The 19,747-nt window shown below is 31.7% G+C and overlaps 3 protein-coding genes and 1 long non-coding RNA gene across 10 annotated transcripts; 3 read left to right on the top strand and 1 right to left on the bottom strand.

Annotated features, from left to right (window-relative positions):
- The first annotated feature begins 880 nt into the window (after positions 1-880).
- On the top strand, positions 881-6,041 carry LOC120081211. 7 transcript variants are annotated; one of them, XR_005482724.1, is made up of 4 exons: positions 882-1,558; positions 2,092-2,139; positions 2,234-2,631; positions 3,051-6,041. It is a non-coding gene; the product is annotated as an uncharacterized LOC120081211 (long non-coding RNA). The 7 variants fall into 7 exon arrangements; XR_005482720.1 differs by having other exon boundaries at positions 884-1,558; positions 2,512-2,631; positions 3,051-6,040; XR_005482722.1 differs by having other exon boundaries at positions 885-1,558; positions 2,512-2,631; positions 3,084-6,040.
- A 1,001-nt stretch (positions 6,042-7,042) lies between these two features.
- Positions 7,043-7,864, top strand: LOC120080803 (18.1 kDa class I heat shock protein-like). The gene has a single exon (XM_039035444.1). It carries the CDS (start codon positions 7,159-7,161, stop codon positions 7,636-7,638), a length of 480 nt encoding a protein of 159 aa, XP_038891372.1. The 5' UTR covers positions 7,043-7,158; the 3' UTR covers positions 7,639-7,864.
- A 3,783-nt stretch (positions 7,865-11,647) lies between these two features.
- Positions 11,648-12,347, top strand: LOC120080804 (17.8 kDa class I heat shock protein-like). The gene has a single exon (XM_039035445.1). It carries the CDS (start codon positions 11,756-11,758, stop codon positions 12,233-12,235), a length of 480 nt encoding a protein of 159 aa, XP_038891373.1. The 5' UTR covers positions 11,648-11,755; the 3' UTR covers positions 12,236-12,347.
- Positions 12,348-12,974: 627 nt separating this feature from the next.
- Positions 12,975-13,768, bottom strand: LOC120081027 (proline transporter 1-like). The gene is made up of 2 exons (XM_039035707.1): positions 13,490-13,768; positions 12,975-13,378 (listed from the first exon to the last, which is right to left on the bottom strand). The coding sequence occupies exons 1-2, from the start codon at positions 13,766-13,768 to the stop codon at positions 13,001-13,003; spliced, it is 657 nt and encodes a 218-aa protein (XP_038891635.1). The 3' UTR covers positions 12,975-13,000.
- Between the last annotated feature and the right edge of the window lie 5,979 nt (positions 13,769-19,747).

Below are 19,747 nucleotides of genomic sequence, written 5' to 3'. Positions count from 1 at the left end.
GAAAAATCAAAGTTAGGCCTAAACATTCACTTGCTAAAACTCATTGCATGAATGATGCTAAACTCGTGTATAATCATAAAAAGGCTAGAGATATCCATGTAAAACCAAAACTTGTACCTACTTGTCATTTTTGTGGAGTTAAAGGTCATATTAGACCAAATTGTTTTCAACTGAAAAATGCTCCAAGGAAAAAAATTTTGAGAAAAATATTGTGAAAAATCAATTAGTTAAAAGAAATTCTTACCTAATGTTATATGTTTTTCTTGTGAAAAAATTGGTCATAAATATCATACTTGTTATTTGCCAAAAATGAATGATAGTAATTTTGGAACTAATTTGAAATGGGTTCCAAAGTCTTTGTTCACTAACAATGAAAGACCCAAGAAATTGGTACCAAAATCTCTTGGTTGAGCTTTACTTGTAGGTTGATTCAAGAAGCAATTGTTGCTTAGTCTTCAAATGAGGAATTAATTCAAATGGACGAAACTAGTATAGCTTGCTTGAATCCAACAAAGAAAAATTGCACATTTGGTAAACTCTTAGTTTTTTTTTTTAATTATTGAGATATTTATTCTTTTGGTATCTTTATGGAAATTATATTTCTTATATGACTTTGAAAAAAAGTATGAAATTGATTTCTTGCATTGGTTATTCACGACAAGAAATCTGGGCTTTGATCGGTAGGAAAAACCAAAAACAGATGTACAATATCAGTTTCTAAAAAAAAAAAAAGAATACGGATCTTTGAAGTTGGTTTTAAATTGACATTGTAGGGGTACCTATAAAATCAGTTTAAAACCAACACTGCAGTTGACCCTCTTTTTAGAATCCCAAGACAATTTTTTAATCTTGATTTTTTCCCCTCCCTCCCCATTTTCGTTTTCCTCTCAAATTTATTTATACTTTAATTTAGGTTTTATTTTATTAAAAAAAGAAGGTCTCCCACTCCTCCTTCTTTTTCCCTCGCTCTCTTCCTCCCTCTCTCTTTTCCTCCCTCACATTACCCGTACAACACCCTTCCCCTTTGCGTGTTGTTGCAGCTCGACCGACACACTCACGACCTGTATCAATTGACAGCAATACAACAACCACCAGCGAGATATGACGACGGTGCTTGTCTGATGACACGTGCAGTACATTCAACTATCTTCACGTCCGATGCAACCTACAACCACGAACGGCGTTTACGAAGACCAACCCACGACGTTGTGATATCTAACCATGAAGCAGCTACCCACTCAACATAAGGCATACCAACATTAGCATTTTCCCCTACTCAGTGTGTTTTGACACTTACCCATTGAATTTCAACAACAGATTTGAAATACCCACTTCCTAATGCCTCCAAATATGTAAGATTGAGTGAGTTCAGACACCAACAAACGAGGTTTTGGGCCGCTTTGGGTCTGATCCAGTGGGTATATCACTCTAAATCCCTTTTTGAAATATTTTAAGGTTTTTTATATTGGTCTCTAATGTTTGGAAGCTTTTAATTGGAGATTTGGAACGGTTTCATGGTTATTTGAACACCTTTCAGCATGGACCCAAGCCTATTTTGGTGAGTGTTAAGCGTTATAGCTATGTTTAGAGCCTTTGGAACCAAGTTTAGATAGTGTAAATTAGCTTCTAACTCTTCGTTTTTCCTTGTTTGTAGTTTAGGCTTGATTTGAGGTGTTCGGATTGAGGTTTAAGGTCACTTTTGATAAGTTTACTCATTCTAAATACTATTTTAGATTTCAACCAAGGTTGTGAACTCAATTTTAACCTTTGGAATTGTATTTCATTATCTCAGGAATGACTACATTTTTTTTTTTTTTTTTTTTTTACTACAATTTTCACCTTGTTTGTAATTTTATTTTTTTGGCGGTTAATGACTCTAAATTTCTTTTCGATCTAGCTTAAAGTCCTTTAGATTTTTCTCTAATGATTGGAAGCTTGTATTCATAATTTTGAATCATATTCAGAATCGTTCAAACACTTTTCAACAAGTGCCCAAGCCTCTTTTGATGAGTTTTAGATTGAAATCCCATTTAAAGTTATCCCAATTAAATTTAGTTGCTATTTTAACTCTTGGATATTCTTTGTTTGTAGTCTAGGTTTGATTTGAAGCGTTTGGATTGAGGTTTCAGGTCGTTGTAGGTAAGATTATTCATTCTGAACACTATTCGAGTTTTCGATTAACGTTTTGAACTAAGTTCTATCTAACCTTGGGAACTTGAATTTATACTTTTAGGAGTGTCTTAATGAAGTGTATGGTGAGGATGGCATATTTCTCTCAAAATGTAGTGTAGGGTGATGGTGGGGATTTATGTTGTAATTATGTATATTCATCTCATATTCAACCATCAATTTTCATGGACCAAATCCATGTGCATGTTTGGTATTCCCATTTTATCTTCAGATTTGGTGGTATTCAACTTCTTTTTTACGTGATGTTTCATTGAGTTATAATTTTGGTCTAATATTGTGTATTTTTTCAATTTGTTTATTCTTTTTTTTTTTTCTTTATAGTTTATGGTTTCAGACGTATCCTTAAAAATGTACATTCGTATGTGTACATCCCCAAATTTAAGATTGATTATTTTGAATTTGAAGCACCCACATTGAGGTCTTGATTGTCGACTTTTCGAGGTATTGATGTAATTCCTTGTTTTGGTTCAATATTAGAGGAGTTTTATGTGAAACCATTTTTTTCATTTGATTCATGTATTCATTGGACTTAATTTTTAAGAAGTCTTCCATCGCATCTTAGTTTTATTTTGTGAATTTGGGCAAAGCATTCTATGACAAGGTTAAATTTAGTTGGAAAATAAACAGTAATATTGTAATGTTCCAATTAACTACAAAAGGTTCGAGCATTTGGTGTTATTTTACAAGTGATCATTGGGTTTATTATAAAGAGTTGAGTATAGTCTTGTTTACTTTATTTGCAATACTACAGCTTATTGAATGGCATGACTGTATTCCATTTCCCATTAGCCAAAAAGTGGAAAACAAAAGGGGGGAAATTGATTTTAATGTTTATTTACGTGCATGCGTTATTTTTGTAGTGATTCATTCGGTGCGAATACCATTTTGGCTAGGTGTTTTTGTATGGGGCTTAGGTGATTTCTTGGACAAACGTATTGGGAGAGGAATTGCTTTTTGTGAGCACGAAGGTAAATTATATGTTAGTGATAGATAGTTCCATTGTATATGTGTTGTCTGTGTTTGAAAGTTTGCTTGACTAAATATTAATTTGAGACCCTGTTTCACAAAGGTAAATTATATGTTGGTGAAACAAACTTTGCAGGTATATTTGTCATCATTATTATAGCAGTTCCTTTACTCTAATATGTACAATAAGCATGTGAATCTGTCATTGACTTGACCCCCTTGTGATTATGAGTTATTTTCTCATACATCAGTTTTAAGATTTTATAATATATTTTTAAACATGTGTAAAATTTAATATTGGTTAGCTTGAGTTCATAAACATGTCCAAGATTCATATATATTATTTTGCATGGATGTTCCTTGTGTTGATTTTAATAGGTAAAACACACGGAAATGCTATTATGTGACTTGGAGGATATGAGCATGTTGTGGAGTTGTTTGAATATACGTATGGTTAATATTGAAGAGCATGTTATCGTTTATGTGGTTTTATATAAAGCATGTTTAGAGGAACATCAATGACCTTGTTTTTAGAAAGTGTAAGATGCTACTTTGTGAGTTTGTGTAAAGAGGAAGTCAAGTGGGTGTGGGGGGCCTTGGGTGAATTTTGGTTATTTTGAATATTTGGAATTTGAAACTGTTTTAAATTTAAGTTGATTCTTAATTTGTTTTTTCTTTTTTAGTTGAAAACTTGTAATAGGTATTAGTTTAGTTTGCTTTAGTTGTCATTGAATGTAGTTGGTTAGTTTTGATCAAGTTTTGTTGGATTTATTTTATGAAGTGTTAAATATTCGTATTTTGGTAATTTTGATAGTTCTTTGATGTACATGAGTGAATGACTAATTTCTCTCTTGACTGTCAGACTTAGTTTCAATCTTCATCTATGCGGCTATCAATTCTCAAGGTAGAAAGATATACATTTTCTATCTTTGCAAAACTCATGTCTACTTTTGAACTTTTTAGGACTTAGAAATTGGGTCTATATTTTTCTTATGGGTTGTCTTCCATTTATTCAACTATTGAGCTTTCTTGTTTTGCAAATGCAATAAATGAGTAAAGATTTGGTATCGCAATCTTTTTATGCTTTTCCTTAGGGAACTCTAGATCCAACACATTATGTATTTGAGCTTTGTGGGTTTTTTTTTCTTTATTTATATCTCAAATAGAGACATTTTTTTTCTTCTTTAGATGTCAAACTATAGTTTTGATCTTTCAAAAATTTATATCTTGTGAAAGGTGGTTAGTTGTAGGTTTGGACTAATTCGAACCCTCTAAAGTAGACAACCAGCTCTCTCGAACTTATCGAGCTCTATGTATATCAATATCAATGTAACTTGCTGATAGGTTACTTAGTTAAACAATTTATCATTTTCTTTGTTGTGAATTAGTTAGTTTTTGTTTATTGTTATATACATACAAGCAATTAAGATTTTATTTTGTGCATGCACAGGTAAACGAGAAATACTATTCATTTGCACATGTGCAAGCAATATATATATATATAATGAAAAAACGATGAAAAACATATAATATCGAATAATTACTGACAAAAAGTAGGTGAAACCCGACATTGAAGATAATGTTCAATGTCAGTTCGAAATCGACATTGAAAACAGTATTCAATGTCGGTTGAAAACTGACATTGAAGATAACTGGCATTGACATCTTGGTCATCTATAATGTCGTTTTGAAACCGACATTAAAGACAACAGACATGAAAGACCTTTTATAGTACGATCTTTAATGTTAGTTGCCGATCGACATTGTACCCCTATAATGTCAATTTTAAACCAACATTAAAGCTTAGTTTTGTAGTAGTGATTAGATTTAATGCCATGAGAAATTATTGTATATTTATCTATGGGCCATTTGTCTTTATTGCTTATATTTTGACATTTTGGTCAATTAGTTGCTCTATCCTTGTATTTTTCTCGAAAATAAGTTTTGAGCAAGAATTTTGAGTCTTGCAAGATATTATCATTCTTTTGATGATTAATATATGTTGTTTATACTCTTGGATGAAATTGATTAGAGTTTTTATTAAATGTCTTTTAAGCATGAAGTTATACATATTCTATTACTTACATTGTTGAAGAATTGGTAAATTATTTTCCATATGGAGAATTATGTACTTTTATATATGAATTTCATATTTGAATGAAATTGATTTTCTCTTATTGCTATATTGTTTTGTGTCCCTTTTATGTATATTGGTAATTGGATATTATTTGACCCCATAGTAACAACAAATAGTGGGCCTTGTCGACCATCTATGAATTGATCGGATTAACCAACCAAAGTTATTTTGAGTAAAAATTTGTTTTGAAAATTTATTTGATATTTCTACCATCAAGTTGAATTATGTGCTAAATGTCTTTTTGTCCCTTATTAAGAGGGAATGCTCAATTGATTTCAAAAGGGGGAAATTTGTGAAATTGGTCATAGCTAGAATCACTGCAAAAAAAAGAAAAAAAAAAAAAAAAGCCTATTTCGACCATCTTTTATTCAAGAATATAAAAAACCTTTGAAAAATGTTACATTAATTAGAGGGATTTAAAAGCCTTTGAAAAATATTTAGTCTTTATCAAAGATTTTTGACAACTCTTTGAGAAAAATATTATATTTATCATAGGACATTAAAGAAAACCTATGAAAATTATCTCTTTCATCAAAGGTTATTGAAAACCTTTGAGAAAGATATTATATTCACCAGAGGAGTTTAAAAAACCTTTGAAAATTATCTACTCTTTATCGAATGTTATTGAAAACCTTTGAGAAAGATATTATATTTATCAAATTCTTTTAAAAAAACCTTTGAAAATTATCCACACTTTATTGAAGATTATTGAAAAGCATTAAAAAAGATATTATATTTGTCAAAGAAAATTAAAAAAAAAAAAAACCTCTGAAAATTATCTAATCTTTATCGAAGGTTATTGAAAATCTTTGAAAAAGATATTATATTTGTCAAAGGAAATTAAAAAAAATCTCCGAAAATTATCTACTATTTATTGAAGATTATTGAAAACCTTTGAAAAATATATTATATTTATTAAAAGAGTTTAAAAAATATTTGAAAATTATCTACTCTTTATCCAAGGTTATTGACAACCTTTGAGAAAAATGTTATATTTATCAAATGAGTTTAAAAAACCTTTAAAACTCATCTACTTTTTATTATTGAAAACATTTGAAAATGATATTATATTTATAAAAGAACATTAAAAAGCTTTGAAAATTATCTACTTTTTATTATTGAAAACCTTTGAAAAATATCTACTATTTATCGAAAGTTATCGAAAACCTTTAATAATATCTACTATTTATTGAAAATTATCAAAAACTTTTGAAAAATATCTACTATTTATCGAAAATTATCAAAAATATATTATATTTATAAAGAATATTAAGAATCTTTGAAAAATATATTATTTTTTTTATCAAAGAAGTTTAAAAAACCATTGAAAATTATCACTCTTTTATGGAATGTTATTAAAAAAATTTTAAAAATATATTATTTTTTTTCAAAAAAGTTTAAATAACCTTTGAAAATATGTTATCCTCTATTGAAGGTAATTAATTAAATTTTTGAAAGTAATATCTATTTTTAATATCTATATATATATTTTGGAGTTGATATTTATATTTTCAATTGATAAGAAAAAGACTGAAAATCAGGTGAAAGAAATATTTCTTTTATTTAATTTCGGTGAGAGAAAGCCCAATTGAAAGGCCCAAGAAAATGGTCTGAGCCCCAATTTAAGAGTCCAGCTCGTGGAATCGTCTTCTTCGCCAAGAATAAACCAGAAGGAACTTTTTATTTCCAGAAGTTTCTAAAATATGTTCTCTGCTCTCCTATTTAAATGTTTCAACACCCCACTGGAAAGCCATCCTTAGGAGTTAGCGGCAAACAATACACCATTTCAACCAATCTTTGTCAATTAAATCCATTTCTATTCTCTGTTTCTTAACAAATATCCTCTGCTTCGAACTTGAACAACCATGGCTCTGATTCCAAGCATTTTCGGTGGCCGCCGGAGCAACGTCTTCGACCCCTTTTCATTGGACGTTTGGGATCCCTTCGAAGGATTCCCATTTTCAAGCTCATTGGCCAACCTCCCTTCCTCTGCTCGTGAGACCTCTGCTTTTGCCAACACTCGCATCGACTGGAAAGAAACCCCAGAAGCCCACATCTTCAAGGCCGATCTTCCTGGAATCAAAAAGGAAGAAGTCAAAGTTGAAGTGGAAGAGGGCCAAGTGCTGCAAATCAGTGGGGAGAGAAGCAAAGAGCAAGAGGAGAAGAACGACAAATGGCATAGAATCGAACGAAGCAGTGGGAGGTTCATGAGGAGATTCAGGCTGCCCGAGAATGCTAAGGTTGAGGAAGTGAAGGCCAACATGGAGAATGGAGTGTTGACTGTGACAGTGCCTAAAATGGTAGAGAAGAAGCCAGAAATCAAGTCAATTGACATCTCCGGCTAGACATCAACACATCGTTCCTTCTGAGTTCTGCGCTTTGCATTCTACCTAATGTTCGTTAAATAAATTGTGGAAGAATGAGCTTTGTTGGTGTGTTCTGCAATGTTTATAACTTTGTATACATGAAAAGTATTTGGCATTTCTTAAGCTTCTGTTCTTCTTCCAACATATGAGTTTCTGTTCTTCCTCGAACATATTACATAGTAAATGTTTCATCCAATTACAGTTCTCTCTCTGTTTCAATTATGAATTGGAGAATTATACGTTACATATGAATTTCTTTCATCTATTAAAGTTAAGATTTTTGCTAATTATATATAATATCAGTATCAGTGTACTAGATACAAAAAATTTGAAGTCTAAGTGATATTTTAAAATTCTAGGTACTTAATAATACACACAAAATATCAAACGACCCACGAAATAGAATTTATTTAAACATAATAGAATAGAGTATAATTGAGCATATCTATTATCTATCTAGAGATTGCAATGGACTTGTAATTTTGGATGCAATCTATTGAATAAATTGGCATAAAAGGAAGGCAATCAAGAATTTTCTAGAATAGTTAGTGTTGTTATATATATTTTACACTCCCTTTCAACATTAACTGATTTGGATCGTTCAATCATCTTGAGTTGTTAAAATTTTGCATGTTTATTTGTTAGTAGTCTTTTTGTAAATATATAATAAAGTCACTGTATGATTTGCTTCTTGGTACAAATCCTTCATTAGTTGCTTTATCCACATATTCTCTTGTGTTGCCATGATTGTTGCTCTATACTCTACTTTCTGTGGTAGATAATGCAACTGTTGGTTGTATCTTGCTATACCAAGAAATTGTTCCATTACTAAGTTTGAACACATAAACAGTAGTTGATCGTTGTGTATCGTGATCTCTAGCATAATCAGCATCGTAGAAGCTTTCTAACTTGCAATCTTCCCATTTCTTGTATAAAAGGCCATATTCACTTGTTCCTTTTAGATATCTTAAAATTCTGCGAACTGATTCAAGATGAGCCTTCTTCGAATTCTGTATGTAACTACTCACAACTCCGACGGAATATGAGATATCAGGTCTATTAGATACACTAAATTGTAAGTTTTAGTGCTACACTAAACATAAATTTCAAGTCATCAATAAATTTTTCAGAAATCTATTAGATACAAAAATAAAAGTGTAAGGTTTATTATACCAAAATTGAAAGTTTAAGGATTCATACATCTTTAAAGTTGATCCTTACTAAAAAAAAAAAAAAAGGTTAACTCCCTTCATCTGCTAAAAAATAACTTAAACATCATAATATACCTATGGTAGACAAGTATCACATTCGTGTGCAACTCTTTTTCTTTTGTAAATCACGTCATTCTAGGATCGCCTCATCCTCAATTGCCTCATTCCAAGTCATATATTTCCTAAACTTTAAATACACCATCAGTGGTACGTGAAGATCATGTGAGTTTTTCTTGGCCAAATATTTTTATCAATAATCGGTGTCGCCTGTGGACACATGTGTAATGTCTTACAAAAGTAAGCTTTTAATGCCCTTAAATCATCAATGTTTATTGGTTCTATAACATGTTTTGAGACAAGTAAACATATAAATCCTATTCCTATAAAAAAGACCCTAAGGTGTTGATCAAAAGCATGCAGTAAGAATCAACAAAAGTTGTTGCAGAAATAAGACGTGCAAAAAAAAAAAAGATGCTACAACATTGTGTAAATTCGGAGTAACAACATGGTTGGATGTTTTCATACTCTGAACTGACATATGGCCTCACCATATTCTAACATGTCGCCTAAGCAACTAAGCAACTGAGCATGTCTAAATCACTTATAGGCTGAAAAGACTTAAAAGGAAAAACCATGTTGTAGCATTGATAAAACTTTGAAGCTATAGTATGATGGAGTTCTTATGCTCTGAACTAACAAATTAATCATTATTACCTTGAGATGTCAGTTTATCATTTGAGCACATCAAATCGAATGAATGTGGCAAAAGTGCATGAAGCTGCCAAATCACCTACATGTTGTACCATCTTCATATAGGGAATCAACATTATCCTGAAGCACTGTCAAATCAATTTGAGCATATCAAATCATCTAAGAGCTATAGAGGTATGGGAAGTTGTCTAATCATTGAATCCTGCAGAGGTAAGGGGAGCTACTGTCACATTTGTCTGTCACAGTTTGCAACATCGAGACTTGTAGAAATATAAAATTGGATACCAAGTGGATCCCTTATATTTCTCAATAAAAGAACCCAAGCTTAGGAGAGAAGTACAAGGAAAAAAAATTCTCAAATAAGGAGAGTCTTGTGCGAAACCCTTTGGAATTTCTGGACGGAGTCGAAGTTGCAACATCGTAGACAAGCAGACTAAACTCTACCTTTTATTCTTTTGTCTATTAAAGTTATTTTTCATTACGACTATATGTGACTAATTTTCTAGTGTAAGGTTTGACTAGAACCTGCAAATCTTTTTGCTTCAAAGGTTTTTTACTTTAAATTATTTGTCTCCATCTGGCCAATCGAGATTAAATAGTAGCACATGAACCTTGGAAAAAAGTAAAAATGTGAGAAATATTTAAAGCAACTGAGCATGAAATAATACATAAGTTCTTATTAGTAATAGTAAGAATACTCATAAGATATTGAGCAAATGAGTATAAACATATCAAGTTAGCATGGATGACCTCCAACTAACTTGATGTCCTATGCCGCATTGGAAAGTGGTTATAGTAGGTTTTCTCGCTTAAAGATTGCATTGTTATTTAAGAACAAGTCGATTAATTATAATGTTAGAGAGATGGAAACATATAACCATGTGATGTTTATATATTAATTAATTAATTAACTATATATTAAATTAAATTAAATATATGGTTATTTAATTAATGTGAACTAATTAAATAAGGGATTATTTAATTAATTAGCATCTAGGGTGAAAAATGAAATACTTAGAGAAGTGGTAAGCTCTTCTCCATATAAATTCATTCTATTAGCCCATTTTGGACAAACATTCATTTGTGCAAGAATATACTCTAGGTTCCAAGATAATTCCTCTCTAAACTCTCTGCACAATTTCTATACCTCTTTCTCTTCCAAGTGTTGGAGACCACTCATCCAACTCTTGGAATCTTAGAGAATAACAAAGTTAGTTGGTGATCGTTGAGAAAATATTCGTGTGAAAAAACAAGAGAAATTTTGACAAGTTTGGGAATCTACAAAAGTAAGAATTATTCATCCATTTTGTTTCTCCCTTAAAATGCATACTTATTATGATGTTTATCTATTTTGTTTTAGTTTGCTGTATTTTATTTCTTTAAAATCGAATTTTGAAATGCAAGGCGTTCTCACGTTTTTGGTCGAGATTTGATCCCTACAAAAATATCACTAATGTGAATATAATATAAATAATTAACATTCAATTCCATAATAATATTATACATCACAATTTTTTTCATCTCTCCACCGTCACAAATATTGCAAAAGACACCTAAATTACAAAAATCCTAATTTAGGGAATTTATTTAACACCCATTGATACAAGTTGATACAAAGAGGGGCAAATGCAGAAGGAAGAACAATAATGTGTAGCGAGAGATGTCAATCAACTTGATCTCAGGTTTTTTCTCTTCCATTTTAGTTGAAATTAAGAGTGTGAAGTGATCAAGGAAGGAATGTAAGCTTCGTTTGTTGAATATCGATGAGATGGTGTTAACGCACTCTCGATATTTATATAGGATGGATCATACAAATTCGAAATGCTTCCAGACTTTTTTGGTCTTTCCCTTACTTCCCTTTTTGACTTTTCCAAATGCTAGCGTATTACCTTTCTTTCCTAACTTTCTTCAACCTCCTACAGTAATTGGATTTTTTATTCTAATTTCCAAATTGACTGTTGAAATGGGCTGAGGAGATTGTAGAAGCTTCTGGAATCATCTTGTTCTCCTGGAAGAAGAAACCAGAAGGAAGATTTTTATTTAAATGTTTCAACTTCTCACTCCCAGCAGACAAATCAACATATCAAACGACTTCATCAGTTAATTCCGTTTCTATACTCTGCTCCCTCTCTATTTCTTAATAAAAACAACCTCTGCATTAAACTTGAACAACCATGGCTCTGATTTCAAGCATTTTTGGTGGCCACCGGAGCAACGTCTTCGACCCCTTTTCATTGGACGTTTGGGACCCCTTCGAAGGCTTCCCATTTTCAACTTCACTAGCCAACCTCCCTTCCTCTGCTCGTGAGACCTCTGCTTTTGCCAACGCTCGTATCGACTGGAAAGAAACCCCGGAAGCCCACATCTTCAAGGCCGATCTTCCTGGAATCAAAAAGGAAGAAGTTAAAGTTGAAGTGGAAGAAGGCAGGGTGTTGCAAATTAGTGGTGAGAGGAGCAAAGAGCAGGAAGAGAAGAACGACAAATGGCATAGAATCGAACGGAGCAGTGGGAAATTCTTGAGGAGATTCAGGCTGCCGGAGAATGCTAAAGTTGAGGAGGTGAAGGCCAACATGGACAATGGAGTGCTGACTGTGACAGTGCCCAAAATGGAAGAGAAGAAGCCTGAAATGAAGTCCATTGACATCTCTGGTTAAAGTTGTGTTCAGTGAAAGGTTGAGAATGTAATTTAAAATGAAGTCCATTGACATCTTTTTTTTAAAAAAAATATTACATTAATATTGCAATATGTAAAAATTAATTTAAATATTTTTTTGGGTACTAATTTAAATGTTTTAAACAGTTGTTATATTAAAAAAATATGTGTGGACATTAAAATTTCATAAAGAAAACATACGTGGGAGTTTCTATACCAAATCAGCCCATTTTCGGCAGAAGAAAAAAAAAGGTTAGATTTTTTGTTGCAGGCTTACATCCTAAACATGAGAAGTGAAACATTTAAGGTAAAAAGCACTAAGGTGTCCTTTGTTTCAAGGTTTTAAACATGTTTGCCAATAAATTAATAATTTATTTTCCTTGCAACTCGCAATTTAAAATATTGAAAACAATTAATAATTTATGGATATAATTCAAGGCGGCAAACAATCACATCAAAATGAGCCAATCAAATGAAGCTAAATCCTTTTTCTTTTTCTTATATATATATTTATATATATTGTTCCACTTTTCATCAATACAAAGTAGTACAGCACAAAACTATCAATATGCAACAAAAGATTAGAAGGGAAAAAGACTTGGAAACAATGACGGAAGGAACAGAGTGCAATCTAGCTAGGCCACACTATAGGTATTATTATCTGGTGAAAGCTCTATGTTAAGACTAGGAATAAAGAGCTGAGCAGCATATCTATGAAGAAACTGAGAGATTTGAAGATCTGAAAAGAATTAAAATGTAAATTTGATCATAGATCAGCAAATAAATTGTAGTTTTTGGAGTCTACTGCTATGAGCCTTAAAGCTGCAACCGCTGCTGCTAAAGACATACAGCTAAAGAAACAAACATTAAACCAATGCCAAAGCTTATGTAGAGAAGTGAGTTTGGTCTTCTTTGCCACAAGGTACATATGGTTTGCAAGTATAAATGTAAGTGGGAATGTGCTGACTGCTCCTGTAAGGCTCATGAAGTCTCCAAGGAAAGGTAACATAGCTGAGACCAGTGTGGTTATGGCCAGGTACCCTCCTTTCACACCTATTCTGAATGACAAATTTTTTACATTCAGTGCACTTCCTGTGATCCAGTACCTTGTGTCCAAATACTCGTACATTGGGCTGGCAAATATCTGAATGCAAAATATAAAGACCATCAAGTTAAAACGGATTGAGAACCTCATATACTCGATCAAGAAAAAAGAGGCACAGTATAGTTAGAAGAGAAGATTGATGAGAATTACATGCAGAGCGATGACTGTTTGAAGGAAAGCGGGTATATTTGCTATTGCCTTCACCCAAATTGGACCATTTACGCTGTTGAGTAAATAAGTCGAGGTGGAAGATCCATATGCCCAGTATCCGATAAAAGTAACGGCATACATGGGCAAGACTCCAACGGTGAACTGGAAGTAGAGAGCCTTTAGCATGTTCTTGACTACAGGCTGCCTCACCGTTGCCTGTGAGCAATGAAGGTTTGAAGAAGATAAGTTCGGAAGCATATATATCTTAAGTTTAAACATAGATGGTATATAAGTGATGAAAAGATGTGAAAGGAAACACTAAAGGCTGCTCGGGAGCTTGCCCTTTGCCTACTATTTAGGTGGTGAAAATTTTATAGTTTATACATATAGAGTTTAATGGAGAACTGGATAAGAAATGGAGAAAATTCTAGCACGTAAATAATAATTGTTGATAGATTTTTTTTTTTTCACAAGAAGATGAGAGAAAAATTCCAAAATAGTTTGTAAAATGTTTCTCGCATCAATAAGGAATGAGGAAAAACGGCACTAAATTAGAAAAAAATGTAAAAGAATGCAATTGAAAAAATAAAACGGTAAAATTAAAATAAGTTAGAAAACTCAAAACAACAAAACAAAAAAAAACAAAAAAAAAAAAAAAAAAAAAAAAGGTAAGTTGTAAAATGTACGAGAATTAGGTTGGAAAAAAAATATTGAGAAAAAAATAAATAAGAAAACGTAAAAATCTATAGCAAATATGAAAAAAGTCCACTTTGTAAATTACAAAAAAAAAAAAATAAAAAAAAATAAAAAAAATAAAAAAATAAAAGTAAGAGGATGAAGTTGTAAAAATAATGTAAATTCTTAGTATAAATTTGGGAGAATGGAGAACAATACTAGAGCTGGAGAGAGTTTAGAAACTAATGAGAAAGAAGTCGAGACTTGATTGAGAGATGAGGGTGAAATGAAAAATAAAAGTTTTAGAAGATAATTATGAGGGTTTTTATATTGAAGGGCAAAATAGTCATTTTATATTTCGACAATCTTATTAATCTTTAAAAACAACACCAAAAAGGAAAATTCTTATAAATAGAAAATTTATCCAATCATAATTTGTCATGTGATAAATATTTTATTTCATTTTTGAAATATTTTAATTCATTTTTTGGTATGAGTGATTAGAGAAAAAACAGGGTGATGGGTGTATTTTGGAATACATCCCGCTATTACCCTTTAAAACTTTATTTTAAACCTTTGACATTTTGATACAGAATATCTAATAACGTTCCTAATACTTTTCTTTCTCATTGTAATTAGATGGAATATATTCATTGATTTAATAATTGGAAGGAAAAGAAATTCACAACTTGATTATATCATTTTTTTTTTATATACTTTTCCTTCCCTAGGATATTATAACATTCTCCAACAATGTAGATTCATTCGAATTTTTATTCATTTCCAAATTCAGGATGTTTACGAACTTTCCATCCCAATTGCCATTAGTTGCAATGATAAGAAAATGGTAATAAAGCAATACCTAATCCTATGTCCCTCACTTTTGTTACATAGTAATATCAATCAAAACAATTCAATTTTTTATAATTTTTCCTACCATTGCTTAACTTTCTTCAAATACTTCCTATTTACTTCCTTAGTAGAGGAGTTAATATTTTTGGCCTTCGATCTTAATACATGTAACATCCCACACTTATTTATTTATTTATTAATAATGTAAATTTTTTCCCTTTTCAGTAATTATCCTTAGTTGAAGGGCATGTTTGGAATTCTAAATTTAAAGTATAAATGCGAGAATTTAAGTGTTGACGTGGAATTTATTCAAAAATTATTCAATTTGAAAAGTTATGGCAGGAATTAATTATTTTAGAAAAAGGGAAAGAATTAAATAGTATAAAGTGGGTTAAGGAAATGATTTTTATACTATGTTCCTTTTATTATTATTATTATTATTATTATTTTATATTATTATTATCATTATTATTATTAGTAGTATTAGTATTTTTTTAAAAAATAAAAAGGACCGCTTCACCTTCTCCCTCACTCACGCGAGCCCCCACTCTATTTTCTGCTTCCTCGCCACCGTTCGTGGGTTCCGACTGGCCAGATTCCGCTGGTCAGACACGCTCTCAGTCCGCCCAGATTCGAGCTGCCGCACGTCCGCCGCTCAGATCCGAGCCGAGTCTCTCCTCCTTCGTCCACCGCGTCGTTGCCGGTTGCCTTCAGCGCCGCCAGCCCTGTTCGTCGCCAGGACCCCTTTAGAACCTGTCTCTTATACACATCTAGATGTGTATAAGAGACAGGACCTGAATCAGAGTATGTTCTGGCACGAATTCTGAATTGTTTACATACACACCTAAGTACTTGATCGTTAGTATGTGATAGTATGTGTTTTCATATGTCGATGTCTGATCTGCTGGTGTTGAGGCATACTTGCATGTTATGGATTTATGATGTAAGTTATACATGGATGATGTATAATATGTTATTAAGAAATATGTGCTGTCTCTTATACACATCTAGATGTGTATAAGAGACAGATGATATGTATTAGGGGACTTAATTCAGGGGTTATTTGGTTGGAGATCATTAGCTTGGATTGAAAATCGAAATTGGATTTCGAGATAAGTAATCTTACTACTGGAACTGCCCACGGGCCAGGCTTTAGTTGTATGCTAGCATGATAAGTGTATGTTATGGTAAATATTAGCATATTGATTGACGGAATGACCTGAATCAGAGTATGTTCTGGCACGAATTCTGAATTGTTTACATACACACCTAAGTACTTGATCGTTAGTATGTGATAGTATGTGTTTTGATATGTCGATGTCTGATCTGCTGGTGTTGAGGCATACTTGCATGTTATGGATTTATGATGTAAGTTAGGCATGGATGATATATAATATGTTGTTAAGAAATATGGGTATGTGATGTCGCCATGGTATTAAGGATTGTTATGTATGCTTTAGAACTGTACAATGTTGAATCTTAGCACGTTAAGACTGTGTGAATATCCTCATTGATTAGTTAGATGCTCACCAATTTGTGTTTCCTTCGGGATTCATCAGTTTGTGTTTCCTTCGGGATTCACCAATTTTGTGTTTCCTTCGGGATTCACCAGTTTTGTGTTTCTTTCGGGATTCATCAGTTTTGTGTTTCCTTCGGGATTCACCAGTTTTTTGTTTCCTTCGGGATTCACCAGTTTTGTGTTTCCTTCCAGATTCACTAGTTTGTGTTTCCTTCGGGATTCACCAGTTTTGTGTTTCCTTCGGGAATTCACCAGTTTTGTGTTTCCTTCGGGATTCACCAGTTTTGTGTTTCCTTCGGGATTCACCAGTTTTGTGTTTCCTTCGGGATTCACCAGTTTTGTGGGCATACTTAACTACAATAGGATAGGACTCAGTCTCTTATATGTTACATGTATTTATGTGCCATATGTGGGTATCTAGAGGACATAGATGCCTAGCTTGACCCCAGTGGTGGGGTTACTTACTGAGTATTTTATACTCACTCTTTCTTATGTTGATGTTTCAGGTAAGGGTAGAGATGCACCGGCGATGGCGCAGCGGAATTCATGATCGAGCCCACTGGGACTAGTTTTTACGCTTCCGCTCATGAGATTTAGAGTTCTTTTCATAGTTTCCCTTAATGTTTAGTTTTGTGTTGAAACTATTATTAAGATGTTTTCATACTGTACTTGATTAACCTTATGATTTATGAGTACCCTATTATTGTTTTAACAATTGCATTTAATAAATGTCTTTTTGAATTCTCTTGTTTTAATTGCATTTATTTCAAATGACTGAACGTCGTTTTAAATCTTATGTATGCATTTATTTTAGTAATGGCCTTACCTAGTCCTAGGGGTCGGGTTGTTACAATACATTTTAGGCTTGGATTATTTTTCGGTCTATTGTTCTCTAAATACTGAAGAAAATATCTTTAGCAAGAAATACTCAACCGATCTACTTTGTGGAATTCTATAAATTAATTAGGATTCGAGTGTTGTATTTTATCATATGGATATTGGTCATGCTTTAAACTCATTGTTCCCAACTAATAGGAAAGATTCTATAGGAAGCAGTTGACCTTGTAGAAGAGCTCATCAATGAAACAGAGATGTGAATCTCGAAATTGGAAGATGAAGAGGAAAAAGAAATACTTAACTAATGATTTTTTTCTTATTCTCAACAATTCAGTCCCCTATTTTTTACACAATTATCCACTCTCAAGTAAGTAATCATGAATTTTGGTTGTCAATAGTTTCTAAATTATCAAGCAAATCTTTTAAATGAAAAAAAAAAAAGATTTAGAGTGTGAAGTTTTGGACCGTTTGGTAACCTTTTTTTTTTTTTTTTTTTTTTTTTTTTTTTTTTTTTTTTTTGCCAAACTTAAGCTATATTCCTCCCTCATTCTTACAACAATTTGCATCTTTTGAATTCTTAGCCAAATTTTAAAAATAAAAACAAGGTCTTAAAAGTTTAGTTTTTTTTTTTTTCAAAATATGGCTTGATTTTTTAAACTATTTGTAAAAAGTATACAATAAAGGAAAAAAATTTGAAGTGAACTCTTTAGGTTAATTTTCAAAAACAAAAAACATAAAAGCCAAAATTAGTTACCAAAATGAGACCTTAATAATTCAAAAATTTTAATTTGGATAAAATTTATTTTTAATACAAAGAAATTATTGGTTGGTATGATTTTAAAAACGTGTACTTTTTAATAAATTCATTATATGAACTTTGGGTGCATTTTTGAAATCTATTAATTACTAATTAATTATATAAGAAAATGATTTTTTATTTTCCCCTAACATGAAAACGTTTTACTTTTCAAAATGGAAATTTAAAGAAGGGCAAAAATAACATATTTTAATTTTCCTTTAGAAAAATATCAAACCAACTTTCCTGTTGTAAAAATGACAAACGAATTGAAAAAAAAAAAAAAAGAGATCTTAATACCTTATTAAGAAAGATTGATAACTACACTAAATTAAATTAAATTAAAAGCAACGATAATAGATGCCAAATCTCACCATCAACCGATTATCAAACTCTTCATAGACACATTGTTCCAAAGCTATTCCATACACCGACGATAATAGATTAATTATATTCAACACTATATTTTATGTTTATAAATGAACTTAAAATAAAGATAATGATGATTTCCAGTTTTAAAATAAGAATAATTAATTATAAAAAAAAAAAAAAAAAAAACTAGATATATTCTCCTAAAACCAATACAATATGAGAGTTGAAAATAGAAGATTGTTTTACAAATTTGGAAAATTTTCAAATCAATGAACAAAATATCTTCTTCGAAAGAGAAACTTAGTTTCTATGTGGGGCAGACCAATTTGTTAGGAACGACAGCAATGATATGATATTGTCCAATTTGGGTATAAACCCTCATGGTTTTGTATTTGGAACCACTCCAAAAGGCCTCATACTATTGAAGCTAATTGTCCTTATAAACCCATGATCATCCCCTTACCGATGTGGGACTTTGATTGCATCACCGGGAGAGAAGTGTAGTGTTTGTTACGAAATCGACAATTAAAGAATACAAAAAAACGTAAAAAGAAATAGAGAAGATCGAAACATTGATTTATGTGGTTCACTAACAATGTGTTAGCTACGTCCGCGAAACAGAGGGAGAACAATATTATTAAATGAAATGTTATAGAAAATACAAAATCTACCAAATAATGCCTATATGGTTAGAGAGTTTATATAGTGCACTTCTCTATACCCTAAATGGAGAAGGAAAATATTTAAATAATTAAATATATCAAATATCAATTCTAATTAGGTGTAGGATTCAAGGCATTCCAAAAATCTCCATCTTGACTTGAAATCTCCTAAACCAATTTTGATTAGGATTTAAGGCATTCCAACAAATCTCCACCATAACTTGAATTCTTTCATAAATAACAGATGTACCAAATGCAACATAAAACACATTGCTAGATGTACTCAGACTTCTCCCCCATGCCTCAAAACAACAAACCTGGACCAAAATCAAAAAATCCATAAATGTACCAAATGTAACATAAATATATTACCGAACGTACTTAGACTTCTCCCTCAAACTCAATGTGGTAGAATGATGAACAACTTGAGTTTGTGAAGAAAAACTTCTGATTCAAATTAGCAGATTTGGACAGGAAACAGAAAACCATAGATGTACCAAATGAAACATAAGTATGTTACCAAACGTACTCAGACTTCTCCCTCA

Source organism: Benincasa hispida, chromosome 7, assembly GCF_009727055.1.
Source record: "Benincasa hispida cultivar B227 chromosome 7, ASM972705v1, whole genome shotgun sequence".
Lineage (NCBI taxonomy): Eukaryota > Viridiplantae > Streptophyta > Magnoliopsida > Cucurbitales > Cucurbitaceae > Benincasa > Benincasa hispida.
Note: the sequence above shows the minus strand (reverse complement) of the source record. Positions and strands in the feature narration are given on the sequence as shown.